Source organism: Trichomycterus rosablanca, chromosome 2 (genome assembly GCF_030014385.1).
Source record: "Trichomycterus rosablanca isolate fTriRos1 chromosome 2, fTriRos1.hap1, whole genome shotgun sequence".
Taxonomy (NCBI): Eukaryota; Metazoa; Chordata; class Actinopteri; order Siluriformes; family Trichomycteridae; genus Trichomycterus; species Trichomycterus rosablanca.
The window spans coordinates 41,126,857-41,149,063 of record NC_085989.1 but is presented as its reverse complement, the minus strand read 5'-3'; the positions used below and the strand labels follow the sequence as shown (position 1 = coordinate 41,149,063).

At 42.8% G+C, this 22,207-nt stretch overlaps 1 protein-coding gene across 7 annotated transcripts in view; it reads right to left on the bottom strand.

Annotated features, from left to right (window-relative positions):
• Positions 1-22,207, bottom strand: part of dnm2a (dynamin 2a) — a 114,486-nt gene that overhangs the window by 54,600 nt on the left and 37,679 nt on the right. For 5 of the 7 annotated variants that reach the window (XM_063015847.1, XM_063015834.1, XM_063015827.1 and 2 more), the window contains exons 2-10: positions 17,048-17,121; positions 16,810-16,959; positions 16,506-16,709; positions 12,332-12,430; positions 12,079-12,239; positions 10,921-11,063; positions 9,061-9,196; positions 8,124-8,191; positions 3,604-3,742 (exon numbers count right to left, since the gene is read on the bottom strand). In XM_063015847.1, coding sequence (XP_062871917.1) covers positions 3,604-3,742; positions 8,124-8,191; positions 9,061-9,196; positions 10,921-11,063; positions 12,079-12,239; positions 12,332-12,430; positions 16,506-16,709; positions 16,810-16,959; positions 17,048-17,121 — 1,174 coding nt within the window. The remainder of the gene's footprint in view (positions 1-3,603; positions 3,743-8,123; positions 8,192-9,060; positions 9,197-10,920; positions 11,064-12,078; positions 12,240-12,331; positions 12,431-16,505; positions 16,710-16,809; positions 16,960-17,047; positions 17,122-22,207) is intronic. The other 2 variants (XM_063015865.1, XM_063015871.1) reach the window with 1 other exon arrangement.

Below are 22,207 nucleotides of genomic sequence, written 5' to 3'. Positions count from 1 at the left end.
GAATAATAGCAATGAAGGCAATCCCAGCATTCAGTGCGGCACAACTTTTCTCAGAAAAAAATTCCAAATATGCCGGACAAATGCTGAGCAACCGAGTTATTTTCAGATGTAAATAAATTGTCATTGATTTTTAATTTGTATAAAGGTGTACAAACGTAAATTATGCCAAGTTCACACTACACGACGTTCCAAGTCATCAGGTCGCTGTACAGTTCACACTAGGGCTGCACGATATTTCGTTTCAGCATCGTCATCGCGATGTGTGCATGCGCGATAGTCACATCGCAGGACGTGCGATGTTTCTTAATGCAAATTACAGTGTATCACAAAAGTGAGTACACCCCTCACATTTCTGCAAATATTTCATTATATCTTTTCATGGGACAACACTATAGACATGAAACTTGGATATAACTTAGAGTAGTCAGTGTACAGCTTGTATAGCAGTGTAGATTTACTGTCTTCTGAAAATAACTCAACACACAGCCATTAATGTCTAAATGGCTGGCAACATAAGTGAGTACACCCCACAGTGAACATGTCCAAATTGTGCCCAAATGTGTCGTTGTCCCTCCCTGGTGTCATGTGTCAAGGTCCCAGGTGTAAATGGGGAGCAGGGCTGTTAAATTTGGTGTTTTGGGTACAATTCTCTCATACTGGCCACTGGATATTCAATATGGCACCTCATGGCAAAGAACTCTCTGAGGATGTGAGAAATAGAATTGTTGCTCTCCACAAAGATGGCCTGGGCTATAAGAAGATTGCTAACACCCTGAAACTGAGCTACAGCATGGTGGCCAAGGTCATACAGCGGTTTTCCAGGACAGGTTCCACTCGGAACAGGCTTCGCCAGGGTCGACCAAAGAAGTTGAGTCCACGTGTTCGGCGTCATATCCAGAGGTTGGCTTTAAAAAATAGACACATGAGTGCTGCCAGCATTGCTGTAGAGGTTGAAGACGTGGGAGGTCAGCCTGTCAGTGCTCAGACCATACGCCGCACACTGCATCAACTCGGTCTGCATGGTCGTCATCCCAGAAGGAAGCTGACGCACAAGAAAGCCCGCAAACAGTTTGCTGAAGACAAGCAGTCCAAGAACATGGATTACTGGAATGCCCTGTGGTCTGACGAGACCAAGATAAACTTGTTTGGCTCAGATGGTGTCCAGCATGTGTGGCGGCGCCCTGGTGAGAAGTACCAAGACAACTGTATCTTGCCTACAGTCAAGCATGGTGGTGGTAGCATCATGGTCTTGGGCTGCATGAGTGTTGCTGGCACTGGGGAGCTGCAGTTCATTGAGGGAAACATGAATTCCAACATGTACTGTGACATTCTGAAACAGAGCATGATCCCCTCCCTTCGAAAACTGGGCCTCATGGCAGTTTTCCAACAGGATAACGACCCCAAACACAACCTCCAAGATGACAACTGCCTTGCTGAGGAAGCTGAAGGTAAAGGTGATGGACTAAACCCAATTGAGCACCTGTGGCGCATCCTCAAGTGGAAGGTGGAGGAGTTCAAGGTGTCTAACATCCACCAGCTCCGTGATGTCATCATGGAGGAGTGGAAGAGGATTCCAGTAGCAACCTGTGCAGCTCTGGTGAATTCCATGCCCAGGAGGGTTAAGGCAGTGCTGTATAATAATGGTGGTCACACAAAATATTGACACTTTGGGCACAATTTGGACATGTTCACTGTGGGGTGTACTCACTTATGTTGCCAGCCATTTAGACATTAATGGCTGTGTGTTGAGTTACTTTCAGAAGACAGTAAATCTACACTGCTATACAAGTTGTACACTGACTACTCTAAGTTATATCCAAGTTTCATGTCTATAGTGTTGTCCCATGAAAAGATATAATGAAATATTTGCAGAAATGTGAGGGGTGTACTCACTTTTGTGATACACTGTATATGAAATACGTCATGCTACAACTTTTTTGCTGCTTGACACAAAACGAAAATTCACACCGTTCTCATTATCAATGACGGCTCACACGCCTTGTGTACTGAGCAGCAGCCAGTCAGAGGACTCATAGGATCCGAGTTCATTGAGATTTCGGACTCGTGATTCCTGATTCAGTACAAAGATTCGAATCATTAACCCGGTTGATTCAGGAACCGCCCAGCTCTAGTATTGAACAGTCTAATCTGCAGCATTTCACTCCCATTGATAAAAATACGGAACAAAGCGCGTCCCGTATCAGTTCAATACGGAACGCGACGTTTAGTTTTCAAATACGGAACGATTCCGTATTTTGCGGGACGGTTGGCAACCCTAGTCACAGCGCTAACATGTCAATATAACATCTCGATTTGTTTACAGAAAAAGCTGACAAGCCCAAACTTGCTAATAAAAACACTCGTTAAAAATCAATAATTGTTTATTCATGTTTGAAAATAACTTTGTCCGCTTCGTCAGCCATGTTTATTTTTCTGTGAGAGAAGAAATATTGAAGCTTTCTTAGTTTAATGCTCAGTTTCAACCAAGTACAAAGATGTAGCTTGTCATAATCTTTTGTATCCCTTGTAGGCACCACCCTTTTTCACAGATGAGCCCCTTATTTAGAGTAAGATACATACATGCATTATTAATATTATTAATAATGTGGTGAAAATTCCTTCATTCCTTCATTTTTTTAATATCGCAATATATATCGCAGGGGGAAAAAAAAATCGCAATGTCAGTTTTTTCCAATATCGTGCAGCCCTAGTTCACACTACACGACTCTTGTAATCGGGAGTCTTTCAAGTCGGTGTATATTTCACACTACACGACTGATCGGTGATAGGGGGCTTCACACTACACCATCTATCACCAACTGGAATTGCAGACGAGCTTCTCAGGTCTCCCAAACTATGTTTCAGCCTCCCCTGCGTGTCCCCCTCACACCGCATCTTGCGTTCTCACTGGCTGTTCGACACCGCACTCATTGCCAGTTGGGCGACTCATATCCGGATATTTGACACGCTAGATATATTTCTTCAGTCGCCGAGTGCTCGGCGAGCCGCTCGGATCGAGTTGTTGAGTAGTTCACACAGCGACTGAGAGCCGAGTTTCGAAAGCCGAGTTTCGATCACGGAGTTGCTCCCGAGCCGGCAAATCTAGCGCTGACCAGTCGGTGAGTGAAAATCTGGGCAAAAATCATGTAGTGTGAACTTGGCATAATTAGCAAACTCTGTCTCGCTGTCTAAGTAGTGCGTCTAAACAATCTGCCTTAAAAGATTGATGTCTTATTAGAATCCTCTCTACTTAGGCAGGTAGGTGGTAGGCAGCAAATTAGCTCACTAGGTTTTCGGACAGACCCCATATGACTAATGTAATCTATTGATCTGAGTCATAACAGGTAAACATCTCAGACAACTGATTGTAGGTTTGTCCCTTGCACAATCTGATATTATTCCACTCTTGGTAGCTTTACTTAAATTTGGAAATAAAAGCTAATGAAGGCTTTAAGTAACATGGATTTCAATGACTTGTTAGCTTTTAATCTGAAAGAAAAGCTAATAAAACAAGCACACAACAAAAGTGGCATGCTGTAAAAAAGTGGTGTGACCCCTGGCAGAGCGCCCTCCCTGTGTTCGGGCAGGGTGGCACCGCGGTACCTTGTTGGTGCACTGCCTGACTGTGTTGATGAGCTCCTGAATCACCAGATCGATACATTTGAGACAGGGCTCTTTCAGCTTTACAATCTGCTTTTTCACGATAGCTTCGAACGCCAGGTCGGGAGTGAACAGGCCAGTTCTGAGAACATACAGGGTGGGGAGAGACAGACAGACAGCCGGGATGACAAAAACGCACAGATGTGGAGAGCCAGACAGGTAGAATAACCAAAAAAATAAAATAAAAAATAATAAAAATAAATAAATAAATAAAAGCATAAAGACAGACACAGAATAAAAACGCATGGATACGGACAGAAATGAATTGTAAAACAATGCATTAGAGTTAAGACAGTGTTTAGACAGGTCAGAAAAAGATCAGATCATGGTACAAGGCACAAAACAAATACTTGATAGAGTTTCCATCCACACTAACAATCTGAGCATGTTTGAAAATCTGATTTATCAAATATCATGTAACAAACAATCTGAAATCAGAGTAAGGACTGGACTCTGGGGTCTGGATTCCAGGGACTATGATATTTATTTATTTATTAGGATTTTAACATTATGTTTTACACTTTGGTTACATTCATGACAGGAACGGTAGTTACTCATTACACAAGATTCATCAGTACAAGTTTATATCAAACACAGTGATGGACAATTTTGTATCTCCTATTAACCTCACTTGCATGTCTTTGGACTGTGGGAGGAAACCGGAGCACCCAGAGTAAACCCACGCAGACACGGGGAGAACATGCAAACTCCACACAGAAAGGAGGTTACATTCATGACGGGACAGGTAATTACTAGTTACAAAAGATTCATCAGTTCAAGTTTAATGTCAAACACAGTCATGGACAATTTTGTATCTCCAATTCAACTCACTTGCACGTCTTTGGACTGTGGGAGGAAACCGGAGCTCCCGGAGCAAACCCACACATACACAGGGAGAACATGCAAACACCATACAAAAAGGACCCGGATTGCTCTGCCTGGGAATTGAACCCAGGACCTTCTTGCTGTGAGGCGACAGTGCTATTCACTGAGCCACCGTGCCGCCCCCAGGGACTTTGATAAAGGACAGTGACTATTTTGCAGATTGGGTATTGAATTATTGAAGTCCCACCACTGACAACAAACAAAAGGGCATCAACTCTCAATGCTTGGATTGTATCCTGTCTCAATTGCAAACTGACACCCAATCAAATAAAGCCAGCTTGATGTTATTCAATAAGCTATTACATCTCTGTAATACCTGGGCTGTGTTCCAAAAAACACAGGCTTTAAAACCATTGTGACATGAATCAATAATGTCATGACTGCTGACATCCTAGGTATTCACAACCCTGCTGTAGTCGAGCAGTAGCTTGAAGCAGTCCTCAGTACCCAATTACTGAACGTCATGTGATCAGGTGTGTTCGGATTACTGCCGAAACCTGGTTCACTGCCGTTTTTTAATGGTTCTGTGCATGTAAACTCATCACAGATCATACAGTATGTAGGAGCAGAAGCAAAAATGTGAACAACTGATGTTTGTTTGTTTGTTTGATTCTTAACACCATTTCAGGTGCTTTGGCTATTATCATGGCTGAATAAAGTCAAAGTGGGGGTTAATATGTCCGATAAGTAACTGTGAGGGTATAAAGTCGATTTTTTAATTTTAGATTTTAATAGTGTTATTAATTTTTTGGCATTAATTAATGTGTTTAACAGAGGTTCTTGCTTCACAGAGGGGTCAAGTGGGGGCCTGGTCTCCCTTTAGCAGGTATTTATAAGTGAGTTTGGTGTGTCCAATATGGCATCTTGTGTAAATTATTTGTTTATTAGGATTTTAACATGTTTTACACTCTTTGGTTACATTCATGACAGGAACGGTAGTTACTCATTACACAAGGTTCATCAGTTCTCAAGTTTATATCGAACACAGTCATGGACAATTTAGTATCTCCAATTCACTTCATTCTTTGGACTGTGGGAGGAAACCAGAGCACCCGAAGGAAACCCATTTGGACAGAACATGCAAACTCCACACAGAAAGGACCCGGACCGCCCCACCTGGAGATCGAACCCGGGACCTTCCTGCTGTGAGGCGACAGTGCTACCCACTTAGCCACTGTCCCGCCCCGGGGGGTTGATATGTCCATTTAAGTAACTGTGAGGGTATAGTTGATTTTTAAATTTTGATTTAATTTTAGATATTAATAGTGTTATAAATTTTTTGGCATTAATTAATGTGTTTAACAGAGGTTCTTTCTCCACAGAGGGGGCAAGTGGGGGCCTGGTCTCTCTTTAGCGGGTATTTATAATTGTGTTTTGTGTGCCCAATATGGCATCTTGTGTAAATGATTTGTTCCCATCGTTTTTTGGGGTATTGAATTCTAGCAAGTGAGGTAAAAACAAATCCAATTTATAATTGTATTTATAAAATCGAAATGTAGTTTATTAGGGGTAAAGACTTAGAAAGTTCAGAGTCAAATAACAAGAATTTTTTACATACAAAAGAATCAAAAACAGGTGCTCGGGTGGCACAGCGGTCTAACTCCACCACTGAGATCTTGAGCTTTTAAGTTAAAACCCCAGGTGTGCTATTGACCAGCAGGGTGTGTACATGGACACACAATAGACTGTGAATCTGTAGAAAGGCGGGGACAATGGTCAAAGCAGGGCTTCTAGTTACTGCTAGTCGAGGCGACTGCGGCTGATCACGGATGTCAGCACGCGGCTGTCCGCTGGTAATACTGTGCTCTGAGAGACAGCCGTGACAGAGGGGACGCGTGGCAACCATGGCCCTCCTGGATCGAGGGGTGGGCGCATGGGAGAGGGTGGCAGCATTGGCGAGAGAGAGATAGGCTCCAATCAAACATGACTGGACTGGATGAAAAAGTGAGAAATATGTGGATACGTAGAACAAGAAAAAGTGTCAGACTCAGAGACAGACAGACAGTTAGTAGAGGTGAGAGACTGTCAAAATACGTGGTCATGATGAGCAGAAGAAAAAAGAGAGAACTGTATAGGCCTGGTAAACACAAGTGTTCCTATTTAACATAAAACACACAGGACTAGAGTTTCAGGTTAAGCTTTATGCATGTTTAAATGAAATGAATCTTAAGAATGTGGACGGGGCAGAAACTTGCTAATTGAAGATCAGAGATGCAGTGGCAAACAAAGTCTTACTTTTAGACTGAGGCATGATGCAAACTCTATCTAAACTTGTTTTACGACCAGCAATTATTCACTGTTTAACAAATAGTTTGACCCCCTCCCCACATTTAGGGTTTAAATGACTACCTAACAGCTCCATCTTTTCTGATTAAAATAATAGAACTGCATTAACGTTTTCCTGTCAAGCTTAGAATTGCAGTGCACTCTTCCTAGTATACCCCCATATCAAGTCGTATTCATTCTTTCCCCAGCTGTATCTTTAGGAAGAGCCTCAGGGATCAAGAGCCTTTAGGATCTATACCATGTGGCACACTGCACATTGCCAGCCTGGATCTGACTTCTTTCATAAAGTATTGATTAAGCTTGGATTAGTCCTTCATGAATGGTGTCAATCAGTCAGCGTTTATTAGTTTTTAAAACACAGCAGCATGTCTGAAACTTGGCTAATTCAAATGGGTTAAGACTGGATTATACTGGGGTGCTCAGGTGGCACAGCAATGTTTTTATTTATTTATTTATTTATTAGGATTTTAACGTCATGTTTTACACTTTGGTTACATTCATGACAGGAACGGTAGTTACTCATTACACAAGATTCATCAGTTCACAAGTTTAATATCAAACACGGTCATGGACAATTTAGTATCTCCAATTCACCTCACTTGCACGTCTTTGTACTGTCTGAGGAAACCGGAGCTCCTGGAGGAAACCCACGCAGACACAGGGAGAACATGCAAACTCTACACAGAAAGGACCCGGACCGCCCCACCTGGGGATCAAAGCCAGGACCTTCTTGCTGTGAGGCGACAGTGCTACTCACTGAGCCACCGTACCACCCGCGCAGCAATGCAACGTTAAGTGTTTGAACTTGCGTGTTTAGATTTCAGCAGAGCCACCGACCTGGCTGAGCGTCCACACAAACACAACTGGCCGTTGTGTCCAGGTCATGAGGTCTCTTCCTGCTGCAAAATGCAAAAAATATTGGGGAGTGGCCTGGGTTCCTGTGCAATGGGGGGTGGGTATCTGTATGGGAACCCAACCCTCCAATACTGAAAGGTAATCCGGCTCTCCTTGATCACATTGAGGATTGCACAAGCATGACTGGATTGAGATATAAAGGAGGGGGAATACAGAGAAAAAAAAAATAGATTATACAGACCCTAATTAGTGGATTATCTGATAAGATAACTGGAGAACTGGAGAGCATTCTGACTCAAAATTGGCTAGACCTTGCTTAAGTGTTTAATGCCTGGTTTACATTGAACTAACGGAAGATGTGTGTATGTGTGTGTGGTGAAGAAGAAAAGGTGAAGAAGCAGCTGCCAAATGCAGGCTATCAGTGCTGGTCGACTTGCCTGACACCATGGACGTTCTTGATGGCATGACTGATCTCTCGCCGGAGCTCCTTTTCATCAAACACAATCTAAGAGACGAAGAGAGAGGAGAAAAGCAGGAGGGGGAGTCATTTATTTGGTAAATTCAGCATGGTGTGGCACAAGGTAATGCTAGAATGTCTTGAGTTTCTTAATCTGCAACAAATAAAGGTGTGGCTCACATGTCTATGCTAACAATGTTAACACATGTTCGGCTGGCTTTCGGTCACTGATGCGACTCATTTTGGCCTGGCTGATCAAAAGTTTGAGAACAACCCAAAAATTACTTATGTATTGCACATGTAATTACATCACAAAAGTACTCATGTAAATAGTTAGTGATGTGCCAATGTCAGATTTTAGTTTAATAACAAGGCTTTAATAAAAAAATATGCACAACAAATCACCTACATCAAAATAAAAACAATTACTATTCATATTAATACTATTAACAGTTTACTTATTCGACAAAGTAAATTAAGTATGCAGAAAACAATAAGTGTTGCATGTTATGGTTTCAAGCACCTAAAAAATGCCAGCACCAGGTCCGAGATTCTGAACACCCCGGTTCGAATCTCAGCTCTGCTAACAGTCGGCTGGGCGCCACTAGCGGGCACGACTGGCAGTTCCCGCAGCAGACACAATACATTAAAAGACATTAGCCACCGTGTCTGCTGGGTGGGGAAATGACCAGACCAAGTGGGTGGGGACTTCAAATGCTGTACAAGGACCCTGGTTAGCAGACCGAGGCACCCGTGCAATAGCAGGGGTGTAAAAGAAGGGGGTTTGCTAGCAATACACCCTCCTCGAAAGCAATCAGGGATCCACAGCAGCGGAGGACAAATTGACTACACTAAATCAGGAGATAAAGGGAGAAAATGCATACACATGAATAGAAAAAAGAAAACCAGGTGTTCACCTTGACCAGCTCAAAGGGGAAGCGCTCGTGGAAGATGCGGTTGATTCTGGCACCTCCAGACAGCTCCACGGTGTCCACCTGATCCCCTGAACCCTCAATACACTTCTCAAAGTCCACACCGAACTGCTGCACCATCCTGAAAAGTGTCACACAAACAATCATAATTACAGCAACTACATGTAGCTCTTACAATACAAGATTTGTTAGATCAGTGCAGACTATGGATGCAAGTTCTACCAGTTTCTTACATTGTCCCATTACAACATGAAACACACCAGCCAGTTGAACGGTAGAAACAGTTTGTAAGGGCACTCTTGTGGCGCAGCAGTCTAATAAACAAAAGCTGAATGCCATAAATGTAAATGTTAATGAGGGTGGTTAGGGGTCTTAGATCACAGATCAAGTGTAAGCTGTTGGTAATTAATTACAATTACTTTTTCAACCAAAAAATGTCTTACGTTCACAGTAGTACAGGGTGGTATATTGGTTTATTCGGTATACTGGCTTTAATTCCCCGTAGGGTATGGATTTTTTTATATACCACCATACCGTAGCATCGGTGGCTTCAATAGGCAGCAAATTAAATAATATTGTTCACCGCTAAAAGCGCTGTGGAGATTAAGACGAGCTAGACTCGACACTTGAAGGGTACGTGGCACAAAACACGATTCGATTACTTCATTGGGGCTGGTCAATTTTTGGCTTATTTGTCAGTTCTCATTTAATCAGATAATCATTAACCTGCCTGGAATCCTGTACACAATATATGTACTTTGTAGACCAGTCAATTGTGCAATTCATGGTTTCACTGTCAGAAGGGCTGATAGCACCTGGTTAAATCACAATACTGCAAGTAGAGTGACTTCTTTACATTTGGCAACTGTAGTACCATGGCAAATAAAACATTGCTGCCTTTTATCTGTAGCCAAGTGGGGAAATAACTGCAACAACATTGCATGGTCATATTTTTTATCAAGAAACTACCCTGGGAATGTGTACCAGCACATTTAAAAACAGATGCAGTTTAAAAGCTCTTACTCAACAGCAATCAAAACATTTATAAAAAAAGAAATGGTTCTGTCCTGCTAAGACCTTTATTTTACAGACACTGAAATTACAGCATAAAACTCCTGTTAACTCTCCAGGAATGTAGACAATATTTATCAGATATCATTTAAGAGCTAATGTAATTGGCAAGCTGTCAGATCCTAATTGGATGCCAGAGCTTTATTAAATTAAACAAATTGCATTTAGTTAATGCAGGTTCACTTGAAGGGCAAACCAGATACCTCTGTAAATAAGACACCGAAACAGTGTTGGCATCGATAATAAGACAGACTTTGTTTGCTACATGTGTCAAACTACACTGATCAAATTTACATATCAACAATCTAAACCCTTTCTTATTAGATATAGAAATAGATATTTCCCATTGGGCACTTGGGTGGCGCAGCGGTCTAAAGCACTAGCACGCCACTGCAGAGTGTTCAAAATTCAGAATTGGAATCTCAGCAGAGACATCAACGTAGCCGTGCATTCACACAAACAATACACTGTGTTTGAGGGAGGGAAGGACGGACGAGGTCTCTCCATGCTACCGCTGTGATATGTGATCTTCGGGAACGCCTGCACAGTTGAGGGAATTTTCACGTGGAGCTGAGCGTGGCTCTTCATATGTTATACGGCTCTGTGTAGGAACCAAACACTCGCAGGTAATAAGAAGCGGCAGCAGATTGGACACGTGTCAGAAGGGTTGTGTGATGATCTGATCAGTAGGTGTGCAAGTGGTAGCGGATTCACAATTGTGACATTAAAAATGACTTGGATGAAATATAACGCCAGCAGGTAAACACAACATACTGCAGCAGAGCCTTGGTCTTGCGTGTAGGATCATCAGGACGGAAGTTCTTGTACTCCTCGACCTCCTTCTCCAGAGAGAGGAGCTGGGACTGAAGCTTATTGCGTAAGCCTGGCAACGTGTCTCTGATGTGGTTTGTCAGTTGCTGCATAAAAGAAAAGAATAGCGTGTAAGTTAGTGATCGCTTATTAGTAGGGCCCTATTAAATTCACGGTAAAATGTGCTTAATTTCCCAGACCCCGTTTAAAAATTTTTCTTTTTCTTTTTCTTTTTTAAATCACAGATTTCAGGTGCCACATTTCACGGCGCCCAGGTGGCACAGCAGGATATTCCACTAGCACACCAGAGGTGAGATTCTGAACTCCTTGGTTCAAAACTCTGCGTCGACATCGGTCTGTTGGGCGCCATCTGGCGGGCATAATTGGCAGTGCCTGCAGCAGATACTAATTGGCCACCATATCTGCAGGGTGGGGGCCGGACTATGTGTGGGTGGGATTCTCATACGCTGTGTAAGGACCCTGACTGGCGGAAAAGACGCCTGTGCAGAATTCAGGGGCGAGAAGAGGAGGGCCGTGCACGTGTTGGAAGAGGCGTGTACAGTGACGTGATCTCCTCGGATGCAATCGGGTATCCCTCAGCAGCAGAAGACAAACTGACCGCATGCATTAATGCATAAAAAAAAAAAATAACACTCATAAATTAAATGATGTCCGTGTTTTGACATGCCCCCACTGCGTCCACAGAATTGGTTGGGAGTTTTCCAAACTCAGTTACCCGAGTCATGTTTTTAGCTGCTTTACACTTCGACATCTTGGACATTTTGTTTATGAAGTAAAAAATAAACTTTATATCGGGAGCAAAAAACTTTACTGGCTTGTTTTGTTGACTACAGAGAGATGATCACATCTGTAGAGAAGCACACTTCCATTGGTTATGAAATCCACAAAGGGACAAAGGATTTCCATGCTTAAATGATTGCCTTTTGACTGTTCTATACAATCTTATTCTACCTTTTTGAATACAGCAATACTTGAAGTAGCTGGGTGACTTTCTGATTTCTATGAGTGTTTCGGTTAGTCCCGAGAGGAGAACGGGTTAGGCGGTGATTAGTAGATGAGGTTAGACTGGTAGCAGGGGTATTCAGGTACAGCAGGACTAACCTGATTAAGGGTCTTCTGCAGGTGCGGCGTTCCCATTCGCTCAGCCAAGTGTCTATAAGCAGGATGAGACAGGAAGAACTTCCTCTCAGCAGCCAAAGCCACACGGATGTCCTTTCTGCCATCGATGTCCTTCTGACTGCGGTTTACCACGCCGATGTATCCTAAAACCAAGACACACCATCACTTTACCTCTCCAAACATATATTAAAAACCAGTATATTAAAACCAAGTCTGTCTGTTACATAAGGCGCACCTCTGCGCAGTGGTAGGAGTTTGTTCTCCAGGATATCTCGAGCGTCTGTGCCCTCGTCCATCAGGTCCAGTTTAGTAATCACACCGATAGTCCGCAGACCTGCAAAAACACAAACAACCGAGTCAGGAGAGAGAGAAAATGGTAAGTATTGGTTGTGATATTCGTGTAATACTGGTGCCTAAACTATACATTGAATTGCTTTATCCTGGTCATAATACAGAAACACACCCCAGACAGGACGCCAATCCATTGGGAAGAAACCTGACTACCCGGTATCCAGAGAAATCCAAACTGAACCTTGGGAGAATGTTATATTTCTCACCGGCAGTGACTAAAAGGCCAGGACTGAACACAGTTCCTGTAGGACCCATGCTGTTATGTGGTACCCACTCTGCCAGCTGAAAAACGGTGCCATCATTGTGTCATTATAGTTGCTTGTTATTTGAAAAACTTCGGTGCCCATCAGCCCTACTAAACGACATGTGGTCCTAGTGACTGACAGTTTCTGATTTGTTGCCATGTGACAGTCAATTAAAGTAAGTGTGAAGCATATGCTAGACATTCCTGATGAGGATGCCATGACTATGATGGCTGGGAATTTGGCCGTTGTGCCAGTCAGCAGGCATGAACTCTGTACTAGAAGTAAATAGTCTTGGGTAATAAGGCATAGCCACTGTGCTCAACAGCACCCGTCAAAAAGTGTGGACGCCTGTCAGTAACAGCGAGGCGGCCACAATGCCGGTCTGTTAGTAAATGCGATGTGGAAACGGACCTCATCAGTGCTAGAAAAACTGTGGCCACAGCGCTTGTCAGTACAAGTGGAAAAAAAGTGAGCACACTGTCTGTCAGTGCCACCAACAGAGGCATGTTTTTGTGATTGTTATCCTGATTCAGGTGCTGTGTCCTTCTAAATAGAACCCCCAGTCTTAATTGCCAGATTGCGTCATGCTTCCTCTCCACCAATGCCGATCCCCGCTCTGATTAAGGAGAACAAAGCTAACCCACGCCCCCTCCGACACGTGTGCAGCACCTGTGTATCTGTCTGCTCAGTGAAACGGGTGTGGCCTTTATCTGAAAATTCTGATAAACGAGATGTGGCCCTTGTTTAGTCGCAATAAAGAAAACGTGGTCTCAATACTCCAGTCTTGAGCATAAGTCCCATCTCTTAATGCTAAGTTCACACTACACAATGTTATAAAAAAAAAAATATATATATATACAGTGTATCACAAAAGTGAGTACACCCCTCACATTTCTGCAGATATTTAAGTATATCTTTTCATGGGACAACACTGACAAAATGACACTTTGACACAATGAAAAGTAGTCTGTGTGCAGCTTATATAACAGTGTAAATTTATTCTTCCCTCAAAATAACTCAATATACAGCCATTAATGTCTAAACCACCGGCAACAAAAATGAGTACACCCCTAAGAGACTACACCCCTAAATGTCCAAATTGAGCACTGCTTGTCATTTTCCCTCCAAAATGTCATGTGATTTGTTAGTGTTACTAGGTCTCAGGTGTGCATAGGGAGCAGGTGTGTTCAATTTAGTAGTACAGCTCTCACACTCTCTCATACTGGTCACTGAAAGTTCCAACATGGCACCTCATGGCAAAGAACTCTCTGAGGATCTTAAAAGACGAATTGTTGCACTACATGAAGATGGCCAAGGCTACAAGAAGATTGCCAACACCCTGAAACTGAGCTGCAGCACAGTGGCCAAGATCATCCAGCGTTTTAAAAGAGCAGGGTCCACTCAGAACAGACCTCGCGTTGGTCGTCCAAAGAAGCTGAGTGCACGTGCTCAGCGTCACATCCAACTGCTGTCTTTGAAAGATAGGCGCAGGAGTGCTGTCAGCATTGCTGCAGAGATTGAAAAGGTGGGGGGTCAGCCTGTCAGTGCTCAGACCATACGCCGCACACTACATCAAATTGGTCTGCATGGCTGTCACCCCAGAAGGAAGCCTCTTCTGAAGCCTCTACACAAGAAAGCCCGCAAACAGTTTGCTGAAGACATGTCAACAAAGGACATGGATTACTGGAACCATGTCCTATGGTCTGATGAGACCAAGATTAATTTGTTTGGTTCAGATGGTCTCAAGCATGTGTGGCGGCAATCAGGTGAGGAGTACAAAGATAAGTGTGTCATGCCTACAGTCAAGCATGGTGGTGGGAATGCCATGGTCTGGGGCTGCATGAGTGCAGCAGGTGTTGGGGAGTTACATTTCATTGAGGGACACATGAACTCCTATATGTACTGTGAAATACTGAAGCAGAGCATGATCCCCTCCCTCCGGAAACTGGGTTGCAGGGCAGTGTTCCAGCATGATAATGACCCCAAACACACCTCTAAGACGACCACTGCTTTATTGAAGAGGCTGAGGGTAAAGGTGATGTACTGGCCAAGCATGTCTCCAGACCTAAACCCAATAGAACATCTTTGGGGCATCCTCAAGCGGAAGGTGGAGGAGCGCAAAGTCTCGAATATCCGCCAGCTCCGTGATGTCGTCATGGAGGAGTGGAAAAGCATTCCAGTGGCAACCTGTGAAGCTCTGGTAAACTCCATGCCCAGGAGAGTTAAGGCAGTTCTGGGAAATAATGGTGGCCACACAAAATATTGACACTTCAGGAACTTTCACTAAGGGGTGTACTCACTTTTGTTGCCGGTGGTTTAGACATTAATGGCTGTATATTGAGTTATTTTGAGGGAAGAATAAATTTACACTGTTATATAAGCTGCACACAGACTACTTTTCATTGTGTCAAAGTGTCATTTTGTCAGTGTTGTCCCATGAAAAGATATACTTAAATATCTGCAGAAATGTGAGGGGTGTACTCACTTTTGTGATACACTGTATATATATATAGGAGAACGAAGCTAACCCACGACACGTGTGCAGCAATCGTATGCATTTTGTCACCTACACTTTGACGAGTGCAGTGCAGATCAGCACTGTGTACAGAGAGACACACCCTGACAGCACTCTTTTCCTGTCTCTGTGAAGGCGCCATCAATCAGCCAGCAGAGGTCGTAACTGCATTAGTTATGAGAGAGAAACCCTAGCCGACTTTTTATATGCCACCCCTATCTGAATAACAGGCCAATCGTTGTTCATGTGGCCGCTCAGCCCAGCCGGCAGACAGAGATAAGATTCGATACAAAGTATTCGAGATCCCATCTCTGGTGTTCAGCGTGTGTTTTACCGCTGCACCACCTGAGCTTCACTACACAATTTTTAAGAGTTTAGTTCGCTGAACAGTTCTCACTACATAATTTGATCTCTTGTAATCAGGAGTCTTTTATTTATTTATTTATTTATTTATTTATTTATTTATTTGAGTTTTACACCAATTTATACACATAATTCTGTTATTTATGGTATGATCAGTGTTATGTGCAAGTCATTTTGTCCTTGTTTCTATCTGTCCATTTATATTTGAGAGTCTTTTGAGTCTTTGTGGTTTTACACTACATGATTGATCGGTCATGGCGGGTCACACACTACAACATCTATCACTCAGAGAAATCTCAGACGAGCCTGTCCGGTCTCCCATACTATGTTTGTCATGACAAGTGGTATAATGATATCCAAACAAGAAGTAAACGATCAAAGTTGTTTGTGCACTGATATGTAGTGTTAAAGCAAGAAGGAAAAATAAATAAAACTGGGTAAGGGAGTGGATATGGCTATGTGGCCAGCAGGGATCGCCTGTTCTGTAGTGAGTTGGAGGTTAATAAATATGTTTTGCAATGAATTGTTGGTATTACGGTTTGGCATGGACGATAAGATCATAAGTACTGTAAAGCTTGTGTGTGCTCATGTATTCTGATAGAAACTATACTATGCCCCTGCCACATACATTTACAACTTCTCCCCGAGGGTTTACCATCACTCCTTATCTTGCGTTCACAACAATTACAACCTGATTGCAACACTTCACACTACATGATTTTGAGTCACAGACGAGTCCAGATATTTAGCATGCTAAAGTCCGCAAGTGATCGGCGAGCCGCTCGGATCAAGTCATTGAACAGTTCTCATGTAGCGAACGAGAGGCATTTTTTGAGCCCCGAGTAAACGCAGATTTGCCTCCGAGCTGGCACATCTAGCAGCAAAAATCATGTAGTGTGAACTAGGCATAAGTCGACCGGAATAAAGTGCCCTACCCTGTGGGTCCACCTCCTTGGCGATCTTAAGGGCGTCGGAGTTGGCCAAGTCGGTGTTGGCTGGCGTAACAGCCAGAATCAGGCAGCTCTCTTTAGTGATGAACTGCAGAAGCATGTCACGGATCTGGTGCTCAATATCTACTGGCTGATCGCCCACAGCAACCTTGGTCATCCCGGGCAGGTCAATGAGAGTCAGGTTCATTACTGCCAAGATAAGAGAGAGAGACAGAGGGAGGGAAAAAGAACAGTACGTCATAAGCAGAGTGATCACAGTAACAGTGACTTGTATTTGCATGTGTGTTACCATTAGGTGAGTAGACTCTCAGGTTGATGGGTATGGGAGAGATGCCCTTATTCGAACCCGTAATCCTGTCAGTTTCCGCCTCAATCTCCATCCGCACTTCATCAAAGTCCACAAACTTCCTCCCTTTACAATGCAGGAACTCTGCATATTCTAAACACACAAAAAAACACGGGCGTTGTTAAATCGGCACTCATGAGTGGTGCTCAGGTAAACGGTGCATTTTGGAAGCCACGCTCACCTGCTTTGTTGTTGACTAGTTGCAGAATGAGAGGCCTGCGAGTCACGATTCCTGATCCACGGGGCAGAAAATCCCTGCAGAGACACAAAAAACGTTAATACCTTGACACACTGGCCATTTTATTAGAAACAGCATAACACAGTTAGATAGGAGACCCGACCTCCCCCGCTCGGCTCTACAAACAGCATCATGGCTTTTTTTTTTTTTTTTTTTTTTGATGACATGGATACCACAAGGTGCTGAGAACATTCCATTGAGATTTTTGACAATTTTTAGAAGATGACTGCATTATGTAATCAATAAACTCTCCAGGTATCCAACTACTGACTGTACTTCAATTCTTGCTAAAAACATTTCGTCACCTTTCTTTACCTTGTACTTGCACTAGGAGTAGCTTATTAGATGACTACGATTTGCAGTGGTGGTACTGGGCTAGTAATCAGAAGGTCACTGGTTCAAGCGAAGTAGCCAAGGTTGGGCCCCTTGACCCTCAATTGCCTGCAATGTAGCTCCTACAGGTGTAAGTTATTTTGGACTAATCCATCTGCTAAATGCTAAAAATGCAAATGTTGTCTATTAATGGAACAAACACAAGGTCGTAATTATTTGGATAGTGGTACAATCGTGTTGTACAATAGTGTGGGTGGTGCTGGTACTAATGTCACTGCTGGCTTTATAATAGTCCAACATGTGCACACACAGCAGATACAAACAAAAGCCTGGGTGTCACAGTGGTCTAATGTGCTAGCCCACAACCTCTGAGATCTCGACTTTGTATCTCAGGTGTGCTATCGACCAGCCGGGTGTCCACAGAGGTCAAAAGTAGCAGCTGGAGATTGTGCACATCTGTGGCTTTTTTCAGTCAGGACAGAAGTCTGCAGTGGCTGAGGAGGTTACAATTGGAAAACTGGACCAATACCGCCACTGATTGTATAGAGATAAAAAGGCATAGTATTTTTGTGTGTGTGTGTGTGTGTGTGTGTGTGTGTGTGTGTCTGTGATTGGTTATCTGTTAACTGGTCAATGTTTGATAAACGCTGTAGTTCAAAATGGTCATTTAGATTCATTTGCACCAGCTGGCTCTTTATTTGAACTAAAAGCAAAGCTACACATGAGATCTCAGACCACAGATTTGAAGCTCAACCTCAGTGTGCATGGAGCATGCACCAGTTTCTTTCAGAGAAGCGATGTTGTTGAGCAGAAAGACTTTCGGTGTTACGTAAATCATGAACAACTAAACTATTACGAAAGGTGTTGTGTGTGTATGTTAGTTTTTTTTTGTAAAGAAATGATGTGAATATTTTGCATCGTGTGTGTTTAGTTAGCTCTTGTAATGCATTGTTCACTACAGGCTCTGTAAAAAAAACTGTACATTCTGAATGCTGAACTGGTTAATAGACCACTGAAGTGGTGTCGTCATTTTGTAGTACATGCCATGTTGTTATGCCCATATTTGGTAACCTGGGTCTAAGAGAAATTTTGAATGGGGGAAAAATGAATAGAGATTTCGAAAATTGCCTCTCTCGCATCCTGTAGTCATAAAAAATGTTCCAAAGCTGTTACGTTTTGTTTTAAGGAGATTCTTCTGTCTATTATCACTGGATCCTCTGAATTCTGAAGTCGTTAAAGAGTCAAAACATGAATATTGCTACATGTAGACACAAATTGCCATGGTGATGGTGGACGCTGGCGCATTTGGCTGCCGCTACCGTTACCGTATTTTACCGTATTTTACCGTATTTTATTGTATTTTTATCGTTTTTCGTTTTCATCTTTTTACACACCTTGTGGATCTATTTCTTTTAAGTTACTTTTGATACTTTTATTTGTGCTTTTGATACTTTTTGTTCTTTCTACTGTACATCGCGTCTGCGGCCGGTGGTGAACGGTGGATGAGTTTTCCTGGGATCGGCACGATGTTGAACTATTCCGTTGACCAGCTGAGGAAGTTCAACAACTGCACTACTCCATCGTGTATTCCGGTCATCAAACAGCTTGGACTCCTTCGCCGGCCTCGTTATATTCACAGGGGCTCCCGGAGAAAGCTTGTTTATTTTCGAAACGGTAACGCTATTCCATCCTTCTGGTCAGCCGTGCGCACTGTCGCTCCGCAAACACGTCATCAGAGCGCTGCTGCCTTGCACACCAGTAGCGGTGTAGTCTCCATGACAACGCTGTCCACGGAGTGGGATAGGAAACGCGGAGTGGACTTTGCAAATCTCCGTTCTCTTCCTCGTTCCTCACAGCCAACTACACAACAATACCACTTGAAAATGGCATTGCTTAATGTTCGTTCACTCAACACAAAAAGTACTGTACTCAGTGAATTTATATCTGACAGTGAACTAGACTTTTTCTGTCTCACTGAAACTTGGCATAAACCCTTGGATTATTTTACGTTAAATCAGACCACGCCAATGGGATACTCGTATATTGATGAACCTCGTATGGAAGGGCGAGGTGGTGGTGTTGCTGCAGTCTATAGGGATGATATTAAAATAACCACTTTGTCTTTTCCTGCTGCTCTTTCTTTTGAACACCTGGCTTTCAAGTTGTCAGGGTCTACTCCTCTGGTCACTGCTGTAGTTTATCGTCCGCCAAAGCCAAACGCTTCCTTTCTCTCTGATTTTTCAGATTTTTTAACCCAGCTTAGTGCCCTCTCATCCTCTGTACTGCTTATGGGTGATTTTAACATCCATATTGATGACAACAACTGTAAATTTGCCAGGGAATTTTTGGAATTGTTACAGTGTTTTAATTTCACACAACATATACATTTTCCAACTCATAAAAAAGGTCATACTCTTGACCTTGTCTGCTCTACTGGTGTCCTAGTTCATCAGCCGTCCAGCCATGACCTTACTGTCTCTGATCATTTGACAATCATCATGGACATTGAGGTCACTAGGCCCATCACTAGAGCTAAACGTAAAATATCCTTCAGGAATCTTCAATATATCTCTCCCTCTGCTTTCTCAGATTCTCTTGTTAAAAAGATGTCTGTCTGTCCTGTACTGTCTAGTAATTCATCTGATCTTGTCGATTACTATAATGACATACTCGCCTCATGTCTTGATGAGCTGGCTCCTTTGAGAACCAAATTTGTTTCATTTAGTCATTCTGCACCATGGTACACAATTGAGCTTCACCAAATGAAATCCCGTAAACGCCAGCTTGAAAGACTTTATAAGAAAACCGGTCTAACAGTACATTATCAGATTTATTCTGATTATCTTCAACATTACAAAGACGCTCTTACGGCAGCCCGATCCACTTACTATTCCGAACTCATACATGCTGGATCAACAAATCCTAAGACTCTCTTTTCCACAATAAATAAACTTCTCAAACCAGTTGACAATACTACCAATTCCTTTACAGTTGACAAGTGTAACTCTTACCTCTCATTTTTTCAAACAAAAGTTGAGAATATCCACAATTTTCTGACAGTTTCCCCTGTCATCTCTGTTTCTCCGCCTATCTCATCTCAATTTATTACCCAGCCTCTGTCTCAGTTCTCACCTGTGTCTCTTTTGGACCTATCTGAGATCTTAACAGGGATGCGAAGCTCCACTTGTGTTTTGGATCCTGCTCCATCCAAACTTGTTAAGGGTTGTTTTCCAGTTATCTCATCACTTATCACAGAGATAATCAATTCCTCTCTTAGTTCTGGCTCAGTCCCTCAATCACTCAAATTGGCTGCTGTTACTCCCATACTTAAAAAACCTGGACTTGACTCTAACATTATGAGTAACTTTCGGCCCATTTCCAATCTTCCATTTCTGTCGAAAATACTGGAACGTGTTGTTGCCTCACAGCTCAAAGATCACCTAAATTCCAATAATCTATTTGAATCATTTCAGTCTGGTTTCCGCCCCCAGCACAGCACTGAGTCAGCCCTCCTCAAAGTCACAAATGACCTTCTTCTTTCCTCAGACTCTGGACAAATTAATATTCTCGTCCTCCTTGATCTTACTGCAGCTTTTGACACCATTAATCACTCCATTCTTCTGTCCCGCCTTGAATCCTCTGTCAACATCACTGGTACTGCCCTTTTGTGGTTAAGGTCATATCTCATAAACAGACAACAGTTTGTTAATATCAACAATTGTAGTTCTGCCATTGCTCCACTGTCCCAAGGCGTTCCCCAAGGCTCAGTGTTAGGTCCCCTTTTGTTTATTCTTTATATGCTCCCCCTTGGTGACATCATACGTCGGCATGGTTTACATTTCCACTGCTATGCTGATGATATTCAGCTTTACATCTCCTCCAAATCCATTAATACTGAACTTCACTCCACTCTGACAAATTGCATCACTGAAATGAAATTGTGGATGAAAGCTAATTTCCTCAAATTAAACTGTGAAAAATCAGATATGATCATCGTAGGTCCTACAACCCTGGCAAAAACCACAAAAAATTTTCAAATTACCATTGATAATGACACTTTGTCTCCGTCTTCTAACATCCGAAATCTTGGTGTAATTTTTGATAGCAACCTCTCTTTTGACCGCCATGTAAATCACATCACCAAAACTGCTTTCTTTCATCTAAAAAACATAGCACGTCTACGTCCATCACTCTCCTTTTCTGCCGCCGAAACCTTGATTCATGCTTTTATTACATCCAGAATTGATTATTGCAATAGCATCCTTTATGGTACATCTAACAAAATCCTAAAAAAACTTCAGTATATCCAGAATTCAGCTGCTCGCCTCCTTACTCATACTCGCTCCCGTGATCATATTACACCTGTTCTACAAAAACTTCATTGGCTTCCCGTTGCTCAACGCATTCAATTCAAAATTCTTCTATTCACTCACAAAGCTCTCCATAATCAGGCCCCATCCTACCTCACCGACCTGCTCCATCAGCACATTCCCTCCCGTAGCCTTCGCTCTTCTGAGGCTAACCTACTGTCCATACCCTCTAGGACCAAGCACCGGACCTGGGGTGACAGGGCCTTTTCCATAGCTGCTCCATCTTTATGGAATGCTCTCCCCAAACACCTACGAGATTGTCCTGACCTGTCCAAATTCAAGTCACTTCTCAAAACTCATCTATTCAGAGTGGCATTTAACTTGTAACAACACAAAATAAATGCTTTTATTTTTGCTATTCTTTTTAATAGTTTTTATACTTAGATCACGACAGAAATGT